This window comes from Vombatus ursinus, unplaced genomic scaffold (assembly GCF_900497805.2).
Source record: "Vombatus ursinus unplaced genomic scaffold, bare-nosed wombat genome assembly UNPS02014768.1, whole genome shotgun sequence".
Classification (NCBI taxonomy): domain Eukaryota; kingdom Metazoa; phylum Chordata; class Mammalia; order Diprotodontia; family Vombatidae; genus Vombatus; species Vombatus ursinus.
This window is the reverse complement of record NW_020954546.1, coordinates 22,813,445-22,834,264: the sequence shown is the minus strand read 5'-3', so window position 1 is coordinate 22,834,264 and position 20,820 is coordinate 22,813,445. Positions and strand designations below refer to the sequence as shown.

At 58.0% G+C, this 20,820-nt stretch overlaps 1 protein-coding gene across 7 annotated transcripts; it reads left to right on the top strand.

Annotated features, from left to right (window-relative positions):
• Positions 1–4,820: 4,820 nt before the first annotated feature.
• WDR81 (WD repeat domain 81) lies at positions 4,821–20,714 on the top strand. 7 transcript variants are annotated; one of them, XM_027861428.1, is made up of 12 exons: positions 9,360–9,498; positions 10,017–11,754; positions 12,025–13,603; positions 13,894–14,001; positions 14,384–14,574; positions 14,785–14,975; positions 15,530–15,695; positions 15,793–15,958; positions 16,533–17,228; positions 17,695–17,840; positions 18,150–18,329; positions 19,221–20,714. In XM_027861428.1, exons 2-12 carry the CDS (start codon positions 10,042–10,044, stop codon positions 19,539–19,541), a joined length of 5,457 nt encoding a protein of 1,818 aa, XP_027717229.1. In that variant the 5' UTR covers positions 9,360–9,498; positions 10,017–10,041; the 3' UTR covers positions 19,542–20,714. The 7 variants fall into 7 exon arrangements, with proteins under 7 accessions (XP_027717232.1, XP_027717227.1, XP_027717229.1 ...); XM_027861431.1 differs by lacking the exons at positions 9,360–9,498; positions 10,017–11,754 and adding an exon at positions 4,821–5,111; XM_027861426.1 differs by having other exon boundaries at positions 9,353–9,498; positions 10,017–13,603.
• Positions 20,715–20,820: the final 106 nt, after the last annotated feature.

The window sequence follows — 20,820 nt, the reverse complement described above, 5'->3', positions numbered from 1 at the left end:
TTTTCTCCCTCAAGGCCCTTCCTGAGGTCCATTTTAATTTGATTTCACAAGGATAAACATGCTTCGGAAACGAATCACACAGAATGCTTTTCCCTAACCCCCACTCACGTAGGGACAAGACCCTGTGAGGCGGAATCATAGGGGGATGGGATGAATTTGTAAGGGAGCCAGAGTCCCAGCCCCTAGCCTTGGTCAGGAATGGCTGCTCCTGCTCCTTCCTTACCCGAGTTTGCCTTGTTTGGAGCCCCCACACCCCAGCCTGCCATCTGGTAGGCAACTTCCATATCTACGCCTAGGGCTAGTTTCAACATCCAGACCAGTTTCTAGGGCTGGACACATGCCGGCTTTCACCACCCATCCCCTGGGGTGCTCCGCCACATCCATTCTTCCTCAGGTATCTCTGTGTTGAGATCGATGGGGAAAGGCTGGCTCTTCAGGACAGGGAAGGTTTTCTCTGATTGGGAGTTGAGAACTTAGCAGAATAAGGCTAGTCAAGCCCTGCCCCACCTTTTAGAATAAATGCCCCTCCTCACTCTGGCCTCTCCAAATCCAATCCCATTCACCCTGACCCCTCAGAATCTCAAGCTCTCTGCCCAGTAAAGGGACTATTGGATTTAACTCTTCCATCCCCCAAAAGGCAAATAAGTCTCCCTGCCCATCAATTAATTTTTTTAATTTTTGCTCCCCAGCTTCCCATTCCACTCGTAACCCTCTTCCTGAAACCACTGATAAATACAGATTCCTTAGCACCATTACAACTTGAAATTTGAGCCACAAAAAGAATTGGGCAGAGGCTAGAATCAGGCCAGGCCATAGATGCCAGGGCTAGAGATTGGTTCTGGGACCAACAGACCTCCCGTCTTCTGCCCAGGGTGGTTGGTTATCCTCTCCATCTTAGCCATTCTGGTCTTGGGAGGTTCCTAGGACCCAGGCAAAGAGTGCTCTTGACATTTTAAGAGTCATGCTTTTCCTCATTCTGGGAACCCTCCACTCAACCTTGGTAGCAAGGAGTAGCAGTCTGGACATACCAGCTACTTCAGACTCCTACTGTGGAGTGCAGTCTCTTTCCTGGTTTGGAGGCTAGGTAAATAAAGCAGAGAACAAAATTCTCTCACACTACCCTCCTCCCAACGACCCTTTGAGGGTGGATAGCAGCAGCCATGAGTACCTGAACAGTCTGCCCTTCCCCTCCAGCCCCCACTGGCCTCCCTACAGGTTCTAGGTATAGTCTATGTAAGACAAGAGGATGGGGTTCAGAATGCACACATATACAAACACAATCCTCCTCTAAATTTATACAGAATCCTTTCAATATTTTTTTTCCCATTTTTACACTCACCTTAGTTTTCATTGATTACTTGGCCCCCACTTCCCACCCCCTTCATAAAGTCAAACAGGGTACCTAGTCCTACAGGGATTATTAGAAGCCCAGAGCAACCCTGAATGGGCATAAGGGTCTGATAGGAAGATGTTCATCAAGGGTGGCTCTGCCTTTCTCTTTATAAATGAACCTGCTCTGAGTTTACACCAGGAGGTCAGCAGGATAAGGAAAAGTGCCAGAAACACAAAGGTCAACCAACAATCGTTTATTAAGCACCTACAGTGCTAGCAATATAAAGACAAACAAGAAGCAGTCCCTGCCCTCAATGAGCTTACATTCTAGAGGACAATGAGGAAGAGAAAAAACCCGTACAAAAACAAATACAAAGCAATCGTGTAATTACAACAGCAGAAAGTGCTAATAAGTGAGGGGAACCGAATGATCATACATTTAGAACTGGACGGGAAACCTCAGGTAGCTGAGCGTGAGTCCTTTTCCCAGATGAGGGGTGAAGCTAACTTGCCTAGGATGAAGCAGTGAGTATCCTAGGTGGGATATGAATGCAGGTCTTTCTGACTTCGAGCCCAATGCTAGTGTCTAGCCACCAAACCTGAGCAAGGCAGGCAGGAGGGGGCACCTGAGTTGGTCTCTGAAAGAAGCTAGGGATTGATTTGAGGAGGGAAGGAGGGAGAGTTCCAGACTTCGGGGGCCACCTGTACAAAGGCAGGAGATGGAATGTTATGTACAGGGAACAGGTAGCAGGTCAGTTTTACTGGAACAGACTGTTCAGGAAGGGAGTCAATACCAAATAAGAGTCCCTTCAAAAAGGAGGGGTGGTAGAAGGGTCCCACACCCTTAAGGCCTTGCAGTACTTCAAAGGTGGCAGTGCTTTTCATAACCCTAGGCCCTCAGGCCTCCTCCCACTGCCGAGTTTCTTGGGCCCTGCAAGAGGATGCCCCCCCCCCAACTCAAGGTTCTGGGCCCTCCCGCTACCCCCCAGGCCTTTCACCTTCTAGATGGCAGGGCAGGGCCGCGGCTCTTCCTCAGTCCTCGAAGACAGGAGCAGAGCTCAGCAGTTCTTCAACTGGCAGCTTTAGCTGGGACAAGACATAAAGCTCGCCACTGAAGAACTGCTGTGGCTCGGCCAGGAGTGTGTGTGGGGGCACAGGATCCTGGGGGGGCGGAGGGAGGAGGGGGGAGAAGAGGGAAGAAGCTGGTCAGAGCCATCCTGGGGCACTAATTGCCAGGCAGGGCCATGGTCCAGTTGCCACCATCACACCTTTTCGAGGCCTTTCCCCACCACATCACGTCCCTAGCCCATAGTAGGACTTTTAAAGTAAAGGGCACTACAGGAAAAAAAATCAACAGGCAGCATTTAGCTCAGCAGCACCCCCAGTAACCTGGCCCAAGGCCCACCCATGGTGACTCCCAAGAAGAGGGATGCATGCAGGCCCCAACCTCTTCTGCATTCTCAGCTGGGGGTGGGGGAGGGCAATGAAGCTGGGGCCCTGGGGGACAGAGCCTGGCAGCTGCCGAGGCACTAGGTGAGACAGGCTCTTTGGACTCAGCGGTCAGCCCAGGGGCCTCTTCCTGAGAAGTTCAGCTGGGTCTGGAAGGGGGTTGGTAGGGGCCTAGAGTAAGGGGAAGGTGTTTTGGAGGGGTAGGATGGGGGCAGGGTTCAAAGACTTGGGAAGATAGCAGAGTAGCAATGTTCTGAAAGGGAGGGTGACTCAGGCTAGGGGCCTGAGCAGAGGGCAGCAGGGGGCGGGTGGCTGGGCAGGTTCCCCAGGCCTCTTGGATGCCAGGCATTCCGCTTGCGCATTCCGGGTACATCTGGTATGAATTCCAGGCTGTCTGCCGGCCCCTCCGTGTCTGAACTTTGTTCCAAGTCCCAGGCCCCGCCCCCAGGTTCCAACGCATGAATCAGCAGGAAAAGCCATGGCCCTGCACCACGGCCCAGGGAGGGGGCTGGGGGTGTGGCTGGGTGTCGGGAGTTGGGGGCCCCCAGGCCCAGGCTTACTCCAAGGGCATGGCCCCTCCCAGGGTGTGGAGCTATCCCTCCAAACCTAAAGTACTCAGTAAAATTCTGCTTCCTCGGGTAGAAAGAAGGGCAGGTAGCCAGAGGCTGTGGGTAAAATCCAGCACATACATTCTCCAGAGGAGAGTTAAGAATGTGCCCTCTGTACCAAGCTCTCAATCGCCCCCTCCCCCCCAGCCTTTCAGCTCACAAGGCTCTGCTGCTGGCAGTCCTGAGCCAGGCAGGTGCCCTTGGCAGAAAGGCAGGACCGGGACCAGGGCACTAACCCTCTGACCAGTTACTCTATCACCCCTTTGGCACCCTGACAGCTCTGAGGACAGGCCATGGTGGCAGCTGGAGTCAGGGACTGGGTCTTAAGGGTGGGGGAAGATAGCAGGGAGGCCACCAGGAGAGGCCAATAGTAGGGGGAGTGGAGGGAGGAGAAAAGAGGAGAGAGGAGGCGGGGAAGGGAGCCCAGTGATGACTAACTCAGACCGCCCCACCCAGCCAGCCGGCTTCTCGGGCGGTCAGGGCCGGGCTTGGGTTGGGGGCCGCTCACTCGGGCGGGGCAGGGGGGGAGGTGCAGAGGTGACCTTCCCAAGGCCCAGGCCCGCCGGGCCAGAGAAGGGGTGGAGGGGGAGGGGAGAAAGAGTTTCTAGGCGCCCCCCCATTCCCCCAAATGAAACCTTAGCTTGGGAGTTGCATAAGATCCCGCGCCGCCGCCGCCCCTAACTACCCCCCTCTTTACATAAGGTTCCCCCTCTCCACCCCCATAGGGGAGGGGCCGTCCAGTCCAGCGACCCCTCCCCGTACAGGGGACGGACGCGGGACTCCGGCCGAGCCTGCGCTACGAGGGGAGGGAGACAGAGAGGAGCGACCCGCCTGCCCCATCCCGCCCGGTCCGGTCCGCGCCCGTCTGTTAACTTACCCCGGACCGGACGCCACGCCGGCTCCCCCGGTCCTAGACCCAGGACCCTGGTCTGTGCTCGGCCCGCGGCAGGGCCGCCCCGGCTCCCTAGCTCCGTCCAATGGAACTGAATCTCTCCACCCCCCCACCCCACTCCCAGCGAAACTGCCCCCTGCTAACCTCCTCCGGACCGGACTTGGGTTGACGCCCCTCTCCCGGGGCGGGCACCCACCCACCTAGCCACCCCCTCTTCGGCCGGAGTGCAGGGTGTGGCCGCCGGACCCCGTTGCCCGCCCGGACCCCGCTCCCGGCGCGGCCCCCACGGCTCACACCCACCTGGTCCCGGGCGGGGGCGCCGGAGCCCGAGCGCTGGGGGGCAGCTGGACTGGGAGAGAGCGTATCCCACGCGTCCGCTCCCCTCGGCCGGCGCCGCCGTCTCTCCCCAGCGCCCCGCACACACCGGCTCCAGCCTCCGATCAGCTGGCGGCGTCGTGACGCATGACACCCGGTTGCACCGCCCTCAGCCAATCACCACCCACCGATGGCGAACGTGGCCACGCCTCAGGGAGCTCCAACTCCGCCTTTATCCCCGCCTACCAGGCCGTTTCAGCTCTGATTGACACCGAGGTCATCCGCTTCCTTCCGAGCAAAGCGGCTTTGAACCATGCCTCCCAACTCGCGAGATGGCCAATAGGTGGAAAGACCCACACCCAGCCCTCAGTTCAGGCTTCTTATTTTGATTAGCGCTCCGCAAAGCCAATCAGCTACTTGGAGACGAAGAGGAAGACAGTGATGGTGGGCGCAGTGCATGTCGGCCAGCGTAGTTCTCGCGTTGGCACTACAGTTCCCAGCATCCCGGGCGCTCTGTGAGTTGGCATTTTTAAACTCAACCCGGATCCTAGACCAGAAAAGTCCTTAAAGGGCCAGCGCCCCTCCCCCAAGGGGAAAAACCTGCCACCCTTAGACGGGCCCCAAGAGTGGGCTAAGTGGCAGGGCAGGAGGGGATTCCCACTCGGTAGCCTCCGTGGAGGAGGAGGAGTTGGGGCAGGAGCCCCCCCCTCGAGGGAAGGGTGGCCACAACTGAAAAGGAGAGGCCTCGACACGTGGAGGGGGAAGAACTCATATCCCGAGGCAGCCAGGGCAGAGATCATGCAGAGCTCATGGGTGGGCATGGCCTGGCCTCTGGATGAACACAGCTTTCGGAGGGAGGCACTCCCCTAAACGTGTTCACCAGCTATTCCTGGGGGAGGGAAGAGAGGGAAGCGGGGCGGCGGCGGCAGCGGCAGTTATGAGCATGAATGTTCCGATTCTCACTTTAAGGCCCCTGAATGGGGAAAGTCTGCCGGGAGGTGTGAGGGTGGGCACGGAGAAAAGGACTCAGTCCAACCCCAACCACCTTCAGCGGTTCTGGCTTCTGCATCTCTCTACGGCCCTTCCTCTTGGCAGAGGGATTCCAGGGCCAGCAACAAATGAAACCCAAACCTCCCCTGGACGGCCTCTATGGAGATGCTTCACCTCAGCCCTCAGCTGGGTGGGGGCGGCTTCCTGCCACAAACCTGGGAATTAGCGGAGCTGGAGGGGTGCCTGCTCCCCCTCCCTCCTTCCTCACCCCTCCCTTCAGAAAGAAAAAAAAATCTTCCTCGACTCAAGCTAGGAGTTGTTGCAAAGGTGGAGGCCAATGAGGAAGCAGCTTCTTCCCTAGGGACCAATCAGAGTCCAGAGTGGGAGGGATAGGCAAACTTAGCTGAACCCAATGACTTGGCAAAAGCGACTCTGAGTCGATGACTTTACAGGTTATTTAAAGGGACATACCTGGGGGGGGGAAGGGTAGGAGCTAAATGTGCAGCCAGGGCTTAAAGGCTAATGATTTATAGTTGGAAAGGATCTAAGAGCCCATTAGGTTCAACCTTCTTTTACAGAGGAGGAGACTGACACACAGAGATCATAGGAACATAGATTTCGAGTTTGAAAGAGACCTTAGAGGCCCTTGGTTTCAGCCCCTTCGTTTTCCAGATGAGGAAACTGAGGCTGAGAGGAGTGATGACTCGCACAGGGTCCCCCGGCTTTAAGTCAGACTTTCCTTCCTCCTACCTCTTTCCTCTGCCAGCGGTGGTTTCTGCCCTCGGCATTTTCTTCAGCTAAGATTGGGCTTGGAAGGGAGATAGAGGAAAGACTGTTTCCTTATCTGTCAAACGAGGGGGTTGGACTAGATCTTAGGGCTCTTTCCAGCTCTAAGATTCGGCGACTCTCAGGCCGGGCAGAAGCAGCTTGTCCCTTTAAGGAAACTTCCTGCTTTTAGCCCTGGTAACAGCTGATTGCTGGAAAGTGTGTGACCTCTGGACGAATCAGCTGTTTCCACATCCCTCCCCCAACCTTCAGTATCCCTGCCTCCCCCCTCCAGCACACGTGATGTCCCCTTGGGAAAGGGAGGTGGAGAAGAGCTGGACCGAGAATCACCCACCCCTTTTCCTCTCCTCCTGTGGACTCCTGGACCTTGGGCTACGTTTCTCTCCAGAGGCGGGAAGGGGGAGGTCTATCTGTCTATCCCTGGGAGCCCCAGAGCTAGAGGATGGAATGAGAAGCATTTCCTGTCAATGCTGTCATTAGAGAAAGGCCCACCCTAGGGAGGGGAGGGAGAAGCCTTGAGGCCAAGGAAGAGAAGTGATGGGGTGGGGGGGGTCGGTGTTTGGTATGGAAAAGAGGAGCCTAGATTGACCAGTGCCAAAAGGGCACAGGTTTGGGGGGATACCCTAGGCTAGGGAAGGACCCCAGGACTGTATTCCCTCCCTGGTGACGCTCTGCAGGGGTTGGGTAACTTGGAGACTTTTCTCCCTCTCTAGGCTGGTCTATCTATGGGGCCTTCCTTGAGGTTATTAACCATTTTAATTTCTGGCCTTTTCCTCAAGAGCTTCCAGTCCGCAGAAAAGTGCCCTCCACTCTAGTTTTCCCCTGTAAATGTCCCTAACCTAGCCTAGTACTCTATCAAAGATATGGGTTAATATCGGTCCTCCCAATGGCCATAGGTATAGTTAGTAGTAGATTCCAGGTCTCCTCCCCACCCCACCTTCATCTCCAGGAGCTTTGGCTGGAAGGCTCAACAATGGAGCCCAGGTAAATACCCTGTCCTTGGAAGACTGGTTCCACCCAGCCCTTGGCAGGGAGACAGGGTCATTCTAGGACAAGTCTAGTGTGAATTCCTGGGACCTCAGACTGACTTGGATGTCCCAGGGCAGGAAGGTGGGGGTGATGAAGGACAGGGCTGGAGCTAGGCTTGGAGATAACAAGGGTGTTTTACCAAAGGCCTCCCCTCCAATCTCTGTCATCATGGAACCCCAAATCCTGGTAGAGTATCATTGAGCCCAGCCACAGCAGTGCTTCTCTCCTGTTCTTCCACGAGCTGGGCAGGCACCTCTCCTAGTTGATCTCCCTCCGCCCCTCTTCTCTAGCCAATAAGAACTAATCCCACCCATAATGGGGCCGTTGCTAGGGCAGCTGCTCAGCTCTCTGACTGGCCAATACGTGATCTACCTGGGGCCTGGGGGGAGGGAGTGTGACAATTATTCCCTAACTTTCCCAATCTGGGGTGTTTTGTTTCTTTTGGCATGGGGGTGGGCTGGGGGAGAATGTCTGGAAGAAAGTCTCTTAAGGGGATGGAACAAAAAGACTTTTCAGGGGTGAGACTCTGAGATTTGGGGTCAGTGGGAATCTATGTCCCGAAAGCAGCAAGGAGCTTCTCCAAGGTTAGTACCACATATTTCAGGAATAGAGAATGGGGCTTGGATTGGGGTGAGGGTGGGGGCGAGAGGTGGATACAGCCTGGGCCACCTCCTGCAGTATAAGATAACACCACTAGAGGGCAGTACACCCAAAGATTTGGATAAGGTGGGAGGCCAGATGCCCAGCCCAAGTCAGATGAGTTCGTCCAAAGTTTCCTAAATTGTGAACGTAATCGGTGTAGGACAGGTTCTCAGTTAAAGCACCTGCAAAGGAGACGCTGTTTGTTGAAGTGAATAGCATGACTTCCTGCCCCTACCTGACTGTCACTTTGGCAAGGGGGCTGGCGTTTCTTCCAAGAATTGGAGAATGAGGTTGAAGTCAGATGTTGCACTGGCCGCGTCACAGCCCTCCCTGTGCGCACCTCCTTTGGAGACGTTCCTTCATCGAATGCAAATGTGTGTCTTCAGCATATGCCCTTTACCAAATGACCGAGAGTGCCTTCTGTGATTCAGAACTTTGAACCCAGAACCGTTATAGCTGACCATGCAATGTCCTGGCGTTTCCTGGCAATGTCATTTCTCCGCTGACCGGTGCAGCTCTAACTCTTCCCGCCCCGTCTCTGTCGAAGCATGCTCATTTCACATGTGGAGAAACCGAGTCAGGTCGATGCCCATTGATTGCCTTTCTCCCTCTGGATCCCGCAGTTAGAGAGGGGTCAGAGGTTCTGACCACCCCAAAAGGGAGGGGAGGCAAATGGCTGGGGCCACGTGCTTCTTGCTTCCTTACCCTCTCGAGATCCTCCGTTCTCAAGGACCCCCCCACCCACACCCCAAGCTGAGGCAGCCCCAGGGCAGTGAAGGCCTTCTCCTCCGACCAGATCGGGAGGGGAAGGGTCTCCAGGCAGGGGCATTGGAAGCTGGTGGACTTCGAGGCGGAGAAGCCTGGCTCAGGCGGTGGAGGGGGGGGGTTCTTTCCCACTGTGCTTCCTACATATGCCCATCCACTCCACAATCTGCAGTAGCTGCGGGGGGAGGGGAATGGACCCCGGGGGCCTGGGTTCTAGACCCGACGTGGCTGGATTTGTAAGGAGCTTAGGGGCCCTACGAGGGGGCGGTGACCGGCCCTGGAAGTCAGGGAGGAGACGACAGGCCGCCAAGACTCTCCGGCCAGCAGCCTGAGGGAGGAAGCCGAGCAGAGGCAGGGTTGGGGGTCGTCGTGGAAGAGAAAGTTCTGGAGAGACGGGATGGACGGCACTCGCGGGGTGCCCCGCTCACCAGAGCGAGCGGGCGGAGTGAGGGAGGCCCCACCCCTTAGAGCGAGGCGCAAGGACGGACGCCCCGCCCTCTCCGTTCTCGCGGAGCCTAGCCCCGCCCCTGGCCCAATCTTGCCCGCCCTACCCGGAGTCCGGGCCACGTGCGCTTGTTTCCTAGGCCGGAGCGCTCACGTGACCCGAGTCAGCTGATCCGTCATGGCTGGTACCCGCGCTTAATGGGTTCTACCGCCCCAACCGTCCTGCTGAGTGGTCCGTGAGCCACGGTGAGAGTGGGCACGACTTCGTCCTGCCCTGAGCAGGGTCGGCCTTGGGAAGGGGAGGAGGAAGAGGAGGAGGGAGAGGAAGAGAAAGAGGAGAGGGGGAGGAAGAGAGGGGCAAGGAACTGAAAGGGGAAGAAAGAGGGGCAGGAAGAAGGGAGGAAGGTGGGGCAGGGGAGGGAGGAGAGAGGAGGAGGAGTGGATCAGGAAGAAGGGAGGGGGAAAGAGGTTAGGAGAAAAGTGGGGAAGGGGTGGACGGAGAGAGGTAAAGAAGAGGGGAAAGATGGGAAGGAAGGGGCAGGGAGGAGGGAGGGGGAGAGATAAGAAGAAGGGGGGAAGAAAGGAGGGAGAGAAGCATGAAGAGAAAGGCAAGTGAGAAGGTAGGAAGAAGGGAAGGGGAAAGGAGGGGGTGGCAGTTCAAAAGAAAGCAGGAAGGAATGGGGGGGGGGGCTACAAGAAACGATAAAGAAGAAGGTAGAGTTTTTCTGTCCAAGCTGAGGCTTTCTCGCTGTTCACTTCTCTAGGATCCTGGTGTCTTCTTCTTCTGACATGGAGGGGCTGCTTCAGAGTGTGGAGAGGGACCTAAGCATTGACTCTCGACAGCTGGCGTTGGCTCCTGGGGGTACCTATGTGGTAGCCCTGGTGCCTGTGCGGTGGCTGGCAAGTCTCCGGGAAAGGAAGCTGCCTCCTGGGCCCTGTCCCCGAACTGAGGGGTTGAGTGAAGCTGAAACAAGAACCCTCCTTCAGCGCTCAGTACAGAGACTGCCAGCTGGCTGGACACGTGTGGAAATACATGGGCTGCGGAAGCGGAAACTGGCCTATCCACTGGCTCTGGGCTCCAGCCAACCTTCAGAAGAGCACTCTGGGGTCCCTGAGACCTTGACCAGATTTATGCGGGATACTGCTGCCCAGAACTATCGCAACCTGTGGCATAGTGCCTACCATGCCCATGGGCGGCCATACAACCACGGCACTGCTCCGCCTGAAGGTTCTGCCCTCAGTGCTGTGAAGCAGGCCTTGCAGAAGGTTTATGGCTGCCCATTCCTTCAAGTGGGCAAGGGCACCCAGTGCCCATCTCCTGTGAGGGAGGGCCCCTCAGCTCCTAGGGCCGCGACAGTCTGCCCCAATCTCTTACAGGCTGAAGCGCTCTTAGAATCGCCAGACATGTTGTATGTTGTGTACCCTCATGTGCAGTACTGTCTTCACGATGTGGTCACTTTCAGTCCAGCCAAGCTCAGTAACAGCCATGCCAAAGTGCTGTTCATCCTTTTCCATGTGCTGCAGGCTATGGATGCCTGTCATCGACAAGGTCTGGCTTGTGGGGCCCTCTCCCTGTGTCATGTTGCTGTGGATGAGAAGCTGTGCAGCCAACTCCAGCCGGACTTGAGTGCTTATGAAGCCCCTGAGGAAGAGGAGGAAGAGAAGCCTATGAAGAACGTAGTGGAGGCTGAGCCTGCGAGTGTCCCTGAGCCCACGAAGGGAGAAGGGCCCAGGGATCCTATTTGCCAGGAAGGGCTGAGGAGGCTGGTGCTCGACTGGGTCCATGGCCGAGTCAGTAACTTTCACTATCTCATGCAGCTGAACTGGCTGGCGGGGCGCCGATGGGGAGACCCCAACTACCACCCTGTGCTGCCCTGGGTGGTTGACTTCACCACCCAGAATGGACGCTTCCGGGATCTGCGAAAGTCCAAATTCCGGCTCAATAAAGGGGACAAACAGCTGGATTTCACTTACGAGATGACACGACAGGCCTTTGTGGCTAGTGGCGGTGTCAGTGCTGGAGAACCACCCCATGTGCCACACCACATCTCGGATGTGCTGTCTGACATCACTTATTACGTGTATACAGCACGGCGCACTCCCCGGGCTGTGCTCTGTGGCCACGTGAGGGCCCAGTGGGAACCCCACGAATACCCGGCCAGCATGGAACGCATGCAGAGCTGGACACCTGACGAATGCATCCCTGAATTCTATACTGATCCCACCATCTTCCGCTCCATCCACTCAGATATGCCAGATCTGGATGTGCCAGCCTGGTGCAGTTCAGGTGAGGAGTTTGTGGCGGCCCATCGGGCATTGCTGGAAAGCCAAGAAGTATCCCAAGACCTTCATCACTGGATTGACCTCACCTTTGGCTACAAGTTGCAAGGCAAGGAAGCAGTGAAGGAGAAGAATGTGTGCTTGCACCTTGTAGATAGCCACACGCATCTGACCAGTTATGGTGTGGTACAACTCTTTGACCAGCCCCACCCCCAGCGCCTGGTAGGAGCCCCAGCCCTGGCCCCTGAGCCACCGGTCATCCCCAGGCCTCTCATCCAGATAGTCCGAGAGACTGCTGGTCAAGAAGACGTCCCAGGCCAGCTGGCTGATGGGGCTGATGGTTTAGTTTTGGAGGCTATGCCCTGCGAGGCTGCCTGGAGTGGGGATAGACCTCTTGGGGGTGATGATGACTTGGAACAGGGGACAGAGGCCTTGGATTCCATCTCTCTGGCTGGCAAAACTGTTGACCAGCCTTGCCCTTCTTCCTTGCAGGCTTCCGGCCACCCTTTCTCATCAGTCTCGATGGCACGGCTGGGCCGAAGAAACAAGGCTGGCGGAGTAGACGTTGGGGAAGGGGATGACGGGAGGATTGTCCTTCCTGAGGGCTTCAATCCCCTGCAAGCTCTGGAGGAGCTGGAGAAATTTGGCAACTTTCTGGCCAGAGGCCTTCGTGGCAGAATGGAGGCCCCGGATGATCCCCCGGCCACACCAGCCCTGAAGCTTGCTGATCTCTTCCAGAGAGACATGCAGGCCCTGGGGGTCCTCGTGGCTGAGATTGTGTTTGCAGCCAGGGTGCGGATGCTGCGGCCTGAGGCACCCTTACGGGAACGTTTCCTCGCCGTCCGTGGGCTCTGTTCCCGCTACCCCAAGGAGATCCCCATCCCCTTGCAGCCTGTTTTGGAGACCCTGCTGCAGCTGAGTGAGCCTGTGGAGCCCCCGATGACCGGGAGACTCTTTGCGTATAAGCCCATCTCCTGGGGCCTGCCCCCACCTAGTCCAGCTCAGCTCCTCAGCCCGTACAGCTCAGTTGTGACCTTTCCTTCCTACTTCCCGTCACTTTACAAGTTTATTCTCCTGTACCAGACGAGGAGAGTGGAGGACGAGGCGCAGGGGCGGGAGCTGGTGTTTCAGCTGTGGCAGCAGGTGGAGGGGACCCTGCGGGAGATCACTCCCGAAGGCCTGGAAATCCTCCTTCCCTTTGTGCTGTCCTTGATGTCGGAGGCCCACACGGCTGTGTACGCGGCCTGGTACCTGTTTGAGCCCATCGCCCGGGCCCTGGGCCCCAAGAACGCCAACAAGTACTTGCTGAAGCCCCTGGTTGGGGCCTACGAGAACCCCTGCCAGCTGCATGGCCGTTTCTATCTGTACACTGACTGCTTTGTGGCCCAGCTGATGGTCCGCCTTGGGCTCCAGGCCTTCCTTTCCCACTTGCTGCCGCATGTACTTCAGGTCCTGGCTGGGGTGGAGACTTCTCAGGAGGACACCAAGTGCTTGGGGGGGACCACGGAAGATGAGGAGATTGGGGAAGGGGACGAGGGTCTGGGCCCCCGTACCATCCAAATGGAAGGGGACCCGGGCCCGTCGGGCCTGGGACTCCTGGACTACACGTCAGGCGTCAGCTTCCACGACCAGGCCGACCTGGCCGAGGGCGAGGACTTCCAGGCGGGTCTGTACGTGGCAGGGTCTCCCCCGCCTCCGGAGCCCGAGGCTCTCAGCCTGGGACGGCTCAGCGACAAGAGCAGCCCCAGCGAGGCGTCCCTGGGGGACGATCGGCCTGGGGATGAGGCCGAGCTCCCACGGGCCAAGAGCGGCCAGGACCTGAAGCAGAGTGAAGGGTCGGAGGAGGAGGAGGAGGATGCGGCGGAGGACGAGGAGGAAGTCGCTGGTCCAGCGGGGGGAGTTGGAGAGGAGGAGGAAGATGAACAGGACGGTAGCCCGGTAGCGCCTGAGCTCCCCCTCTCGGACACGGGTGTCTCTGTGGATGCTGGCTTACCGAACGATGACGGAAACGGGGAGGAGGAGGAGGACCTCGCCGATGAGTCTGAGGACAAAGAGCAGAAGATTCTCCTGGGTGAGTTCTCTGCCGTGTCCAGATGCTCGGTACTAGAGTGGGAGAAAAGTACCCAGAGCTTCCGGCCTCAGACGTGGGATCCCACGAAAAGCTGGGAAGCTTCTCTGTCCCCAGGTGGTGAGGGCAGAGCGGCTGAGGCCTGAGGGGACCGAGGTCGGGGCCTCCCAGGAAAGGAGGCCGGGGAGCTTTCTTGGCAGTGTGGTGCCTGGGCGGGGAAGGGCGGAGTGTAGCTTGTGCCTGGTCCAGCAGGTTGTTATCTGACAGCCCCAGGCCCCGGCTCCCCCCTACAGATACCGCATGCAAGATGATCCGCTGGCTTTCGGCCAAGCTTGGCCCCACTGTCACGTCCCGCTACGTGGCCCGGAATCTTCTTCGCTTGCTGACCTCCTGCTACGTTGGTAATGTCTGTGGAGAACGTGGGTGTTAGAGGGGAGAGGGGAAGATGAAATCCCTTCATGCTGCAGCGGGCACCTCCTCTGCCTCTCCTCACTCCCCCAGCAAGTTCCTTTATTTCCTGCCCTTCCTGATGACCCTCTAGTTGGGGGTTCTGGTCCCACCCAGGGCTCCTTCCCTCTCCCTTGGAAGGGTCGGGGAAGGAGGGTCCTTGTGTTGTGTGCACAGGGCAGGTAGCAGGCGCGGGTACCGTATGGCTCCTGTGTTCTCCGAGGTCCTTCCAGGGCTTTAATTCTGTGATTCCACCTGAACATTGGGGTAGCTCGCTGCTCAGTTTTTCCCCCCACTTCCGAGAGCAGCCGCGGTCCATCCTTTCCCATTCCCTAGGTGCCACAAGGCAGCAGTTTATGGGGAGCAGCAGCGACGCGAGCCCCTTGAACTCGGGCAACATTTACCAGAAGCGTCCGGTGCTGGGGGATGTGGTGTCGGCTCCCGTGCTGGGCTGTCTCATGCACGTGGCCTGCCTCTATGGGGAGCCCGTCCTCACCTACCAGTATCTGCCCTACATCAGCTACCTGGTCAGTGCCCTGGTCCTGAGCTCTTCCGCACCTCCCTGAGTCCTCATTTAGCTGGGCCAGGCCTGGGGCTATAAGATGCCGCCAGGTGGGTGGGAGGGAAGAGGAACGAAGCCCTTTCTCAGGGCCCGTGAGCAGGCAGGGATCATTGGGGAGCACCTCTCTGAATAGGGTTCAGGGTGACTTGGCCTCTTTTCCCTTCCTCGTTCCAAGGTGGCTCCGGGAGCGGGGGGAGGTCCCAGCCGCCTCAATAGCCGGAAGGAGGCAGGCCTGCTGGCAGCTGTGACCCTGACACAGAAGATCATTGTGTACCTCTGTGACACCACACTCATGGACATCCTGCCCCGCATCAGCCACGAGGTCCTCCTGCCTGTGCTCAGCTCCCTGACCTCCCTCGTCACAGGGTAGGCTACTCCCTCCAAAGGGAGGCCTGGGGAAGGGGAGGAGCAGAGAAGGGTCCCTGAGGAGGGAGGAGCTGGCCACAGGGAAATACGGTAATGCGGCAATGCCAGAGAAGAGCTTTGAGCTGGGACCTGGGGCCTCATTCTGGTCCTGGCTTTGCCGCCAACTAGCCATACAACCTTTGGGAGATCACATCCCCTCTGTGGGCCTCAGTGTCTTCATCTGTAAAGTGAAGGGGTTGGATTGGATCCTTTTTGTGTCTTGAACCCCTCTGGTGAAGCCTTGGGACCCCTCCTCAGAACATGTTTAAATGCGTAAAATAAAGTGCACAGACTTAGAAAGGAAACCAAAGTTTAGTGAAAATAACGATGTCATTTTTTTGCCATCCAAGTTCATGGACCCTGTATCCAGTGGCTCTCCAAGGGGAGTCGAAGAGCCCTTGGCCTGGATTACAGTTCTGCCTAGCTGTCTTTAACGCTCCCCTAGGCCCTGGGGGAGGGGGGCAGGCCTGGGTAGCAGAGAAGAGACAGGTGACGGGTAAACGTGTTGCCTTCAGGTTCCCCGGGGGCACCCAGGCCCGGACCGTCCTGTGTGTGAAGACCATCAGCCTGATCGCCCTGATCTGCCTGCGCATCGGGCAGGAGATGGTCCAGCAGCACCTCGGCGAGACAGTGGCCACCTTCTTCCAGGTGTTCTCCCTGGTGCATGAGCTTCAGTGCCAGGTGGGTTCGGATGTGAGCGGGGTGGCCTGGGGGGCATGGGGCTGGCCTCACTGGGCCAGTAAAGAGGCGTGAGCCTGGGCTTGTCTTCCTCCTGTAGGCACCGAGGCCAGAGGCTCCAAGCCCAAGCGAAGGCCGGGTGCTGGAGGTGCCCTTCTCAGATGGGCAGCGGCGGGCCGTCGACCTGGCCTTGCTGGACGAGCTGCAGAAGGTGTTCACTCTCGAGATGGCCTACATGACCTACGTGCCCTTCTCCTGCCTGCTGGGTACGAGCCGGCCGGATCGGCTTCCCGGGCCCTGGGCCTTCTCGCCCCATTCCTTTGCTCCTCGTCTGCCCAGCTTCGTTTTCCTCTCTGTTCCTGTGCCTTGCTTCTGGCCCTGTCTTCTGTAACCTTCTGCTTCCTTGGAGGTCATGCCTGAGATGCTTCCCCAGGCCCCATGGCTCCAGGCTCCCCTTTCTCATCTTAGGCCACGTAGCCTTAAGGCATCAGATGATCTCGAGGGTCTTGCCCTGCAGAGGGAAAAGAGCTATGGACTGTGATGTGCCCTTGGGCAAGTCACTTCTACTCTTGGGGGTTGGGTCTCCCTTTCCGTCAAATGAGGGGCTGGACTTGGTCATCTTAGCTCCAGAATCCCTGGATTCCCGTCCCTTGGGGCAGGCCCATTAGCAGTCTCCAGGGGCTCTGCCTCTCAGTGTCTCCAGGCAAGGGTGCCCTTTCTGGGCACAGCCTGGAGTACTGTCGGGGCTGCCCACGGATCCCTTCCTTGCTTGGGCTTTGGGTCCTGAGGCGGGGATGGCCTTCCGTTTGGACCTGAGCAGCTCTTCCCACCCATGTCTAGGTGACGTCATCCAGAAGATCGTCCCCAACCACGTGCTCGTGGGGCAGCTGGCAGGGCAGTATTTGGAGAGTGCCAGCCCGGTGGGCCAGGACCCTATGAAATTGGCACCCATGCCCAGTGCCGCCACAGAGCAGGATCCTCAAGGCAGGGGGGTAAACCGTGATGACGGCAACTCGGGCACTTTTGGGAGCGTCCTGATTGGGAACCGGATCCAGATTCCTGCAGACACACAGCCTGACAGTCCAGGTCCCCTGGGCCCCAGCTCAGGGGAGATCGGCTGTATCGGGGGCCTCTGTGAGATGGGTGGGGAGGAGAGTTCCCTGAAGCGCGACCTGCCTCGATGTACCCACGGATTGAGTGGAAACTGGTTGGCCTACTGGCAATATGAGATTGGTGTCAGCCAGCACGATGCCCACTTCCACTTCCATCAAATCAGGCTGCAGAGCTTTCTGGGCCACTCCGGGGCTGTGAAGTGTGTGGCCCCACTGGGCAGTGAGGACTTCTTCCTGAGTGGGAGTAAAGACAGGACGGTCCGGCTCTGGCCCCTCTACAGCTGTGGGGACGGCACCAGTGAGACGGCGCCACGCCTCGTCTATACCCACCATCGCAAGAGCATCTTCCACGTCAGCCAGTTGGAGGCGTCCCAGCAGGTGGTGAGCTGTGATGGCACTGTCCACGTCTGGGACCCGTTCACAGGTGAGGCCTCCCCTGCGCTGCTTGGGGGGGAGGCAGCCGACGACACTGGCCGGGACGCAGGGGTTAGGTTGGAGCCAGCACTGACCCACCGCTAGCCTCTTGTGATGGGTCTGCAGGTAAGATGAATTTGGAGAAGGAGGTGGGCTGGAGGGAGATGGTTGTTGGGGGTGGGAAGGAAAAGGGAAGGGAGTTAGCCTGGGGGCTTAGTAGTAGGAAGGTGGTGCTAGGTTGGCATATGGGTGGGAGAGGGATTGGGGTTGGGCATGGGGAAGGGTGGGTGAGGCAGGGCTAGGGGCAGGCTTGAGGCCAGGCCAGAGGGGGCAGCAGGCCTGTGTAGGGGAGGGCCCTGAGAGCTGCCCATGGGAAGCAACAGAAAGATGGCGGGCAGACGGCTGGAGTAACGTCAGAGGAGGGTGCTCCGGCTGTTCCCTCCTGGCCCCCCGACGCGGTGCTTGCACCCTCCCAGGGAAGACGGTGCGGACGGTGGAGGCTTGGGACAGTCGGGTGCCCTGGACTGCTGTGGCTGTCATGCCTGCCCCCCACACCAGCATCACCCTGGCCAGTGCGGATTCCACCCTGCGTTTTGTGGACTGTCGGAAGCCCGGACTGCAGGTGTGTGCTAGGGCACAGGAAACACACAGGAAACAGTCCCTGGGTTGTGCTCGTAGTTGGGAGACGTGGAGACTCAGACAGAGGAAGGACAGGAAACACTGTGCCCCTCTCGCTGGACCTTCTCAGGGGCTCCTCCTGGGGAAGACAAGGCCTTGTTAAGTGGACGAGAAGCCTCTAGGGGAACAGGGATGGTAGGGGAAAGGAGGCCCTCAAGTATTGTGGGGAGCAGTAAATGACAGGGCAGAGAGGGCCGTGGGGAGGCCCGGAGGCAGCTGGGCCGTCCCTCAGCCCTTGTCTCTGGTCCCATAGCATGAGTTCCGTCTTGGGGGTGGCTTGAACGCTGGCCTCGTCCGATCGTTGGCCGTCAGCCCCAGTGGCCGAAGCGTTGTAGCGGGCTTCTCCTCGGGCTTCATGGTACTACTGGACACCAGGACCGGACTTATCCTTCGAGGGTGGCCGGCTCACGAGGGCGACATCCTGCAAATCAAGGTGGGGTCTTCTTCCCTGCCTCCCATAGCACGGGTCCAACCTAGACATCTTAGCCTGCAGCTCGGGCTGCTTGACCAGAAGGTGAACAGGACAGACCTGAGCCGGGTTCCTTCTTACCAGCTCCCCTCACCCAGCTCTCTGTCTTGGAGTTCAAGACCCTAAGAGTTGATTGGGGTTTGAGCCAATATCCAGCCTGCGTTGTGTGTTGTGCTTCTGGCCCAGCATCCCACATAGCTTTGGGACTTGATAATAGGTACCTCCATGTGGCAGGGGCTTTGCTGGGGGGAGTGAGAGTGGAGGTGTCGCTTCTGCCCCCCTGGGGCCCCGTTCTAATGAGTAACCCTTGTCCATATTTGCCTGGCCCCAAGGGGCAGGGGTCAGTCCCTCTGTCCTTGACCTAGTTGAGGTTAAATAAAGCTCAGGGGAGGCCTGTTTACTGCCCCCGCATGGCTGACCAGAGTCCAGGCTCTCTTCTCCTCCCCCTGACTCTCCCTTAGTGACAATGGGGGGTGGGGGCACTTCAGGCCCATGAGTCAGGACCCCTAGCTCCTCTCTTCACTCCCAGCCCCAGAGTGTTGCTGAGGAAGGTGAGAGGTGGAGGAGGGAGCTAGCTACTCAGGTAGTCAGGAATCGGGAAGAACCTTTCTCCACCTTCCCGATAGGGCTTGCTGAGCTGGGGAAAGGGCCAGTTATCCCAAGAGTCAGTGGCGAGAGTCTGAGCATCCTCCGTAATAGTGATCCCACCTTAAGATCCAGGCCTGTCCCTGCATAATGGGTTCTGAGGATCGGTTTTATGGGCATTATGGGTAGCCCAAGGCCCAGCTTGCAGGAGGAAGGGGAACACCCTGAATTCTGGCTAATTGCTGTGATCTCCCTCTTCCTTTGGGCCAGGCTGTGGAAGGGAGCACCCTGATCAGCTCATCCTCAGACCACTCCCTGACCATCTGGAAAGAGCTGGAACAGAAGCCCACCCACCACTACAAGTCCCCCTCAGACCCCATTCACACCTTCGACCTCTATGGCAGCGAGGTGGTGACGGGCACCGTGGCCAACAAGATTGGCATCTGCTCCTTGACGGAGACGCCCTCTCAGGCCACCACCAAGCTCAGCTCGGAGAACTTCCGGGGGACGCTCACAAGCCTGGCTGTGTTACCCACCAAGCGTCACCTTTTACTGGGCTCAGACAATGGGGCCATCCGACTCCTGGCATAGGGGAGGGACATAGCAGACCCAGGCTGAGGAATTGGCAAATGTGCTCAGGATTGGCAAACGTGGGCCTAGATTTCTCTTCCCTGGTTTGGTGACTTCGCCCGTCTGTCTCAAAACTCACCCAGCAGGTATGGTGTTTGGGCTTCCAGGGCACGTCCCAGTTGGGCGAAGAGCCTCAGGGCTCCATACCACCTGTGCCTGACACCAAAGAGAGGAGTCCTAGACCCCAAGGCCCAAGACTCATCCCCCTTTGTACCCCTGCTAAACCTCCAAAAGCTTTGCCCTGGGCCTCTAGGCATAGGGGTGGGCACATCCTGGACTTAAGCCCTCGGGGCCAGTGCTCTGTTGAGAATAGAGGAGACGTGGGAGCCCTGGAGAGGCCTTGACCCGTGCCTTGGGTGTCGGCTGGCTGAGGATGTCACTTTCCTGGCCCCCCTCCCACCACGAAGCTGAGGTTGGAGGACACAGAGGCTGCTCCTTAGCTGGATCTGCCTCGCCCTGATGAGGTCCTGAAGGAGAAGGGTGGTGATGGCCCTAGGAGGCCATGACTGTCGAGTCCTCACCTCCTTCCCTCACATGAGGACGTCCCGCCACTCTGCGTACCCCAGGACAAAAGGCAGAGCGGGGAGTGAGGGGTGAGGATGACAGTGTCTTCAGACGTTCGGTGGGGTTGTGATGCCGGTGCTGATCACTGACCGCTCCTGGAGGCTTCAGCCCATAGGTGGAGTCCTGTCTGGGGCAGGCTCAGGATGACAATTGTTTTGTCCCAGAGACTCCTTTCTGTCCTTGTCCTATCTGGTTTAGGACCAGCATGGGGGAAGAGAGAGGAAATGAGGCAACAGGAGAGTTGAGTCAAGCTTGGCTTACCAGATAGCCAGTGGATCCTTCCATTCAACCCCCATCCCCAGAGGGGATAGAGGGGAAATCCCTCCCCTCCCCTCCCATCTCACCCTAGCATTTTGTGCCTTGAGCTGGGGCGGCAGCTTCTGGACCCTTGCCCCAGAGGGCCCTTGGCTGTCAGACTGGGGAAGAGGTTCCCTTGGGTCCCAGGAATATCTTATGGGCCAACATTCCCAGAGCCCGGGGTGGAGGAGCAGGGATGCCTCTTGGTTCCAGCCTCCCATTATTTGCAATAGATGTAAATATGACAATAAACACTTTGGAAGAGCCATGAAATGGAGTAAGACTGTTGATGTGGGGGCTGGGGTACAGTAGGAGGGGCAGGAAGGAAGCAGGCCCATTATCAGATCAAAATAGGCAGCCTTATGAGGAAACCACTTCC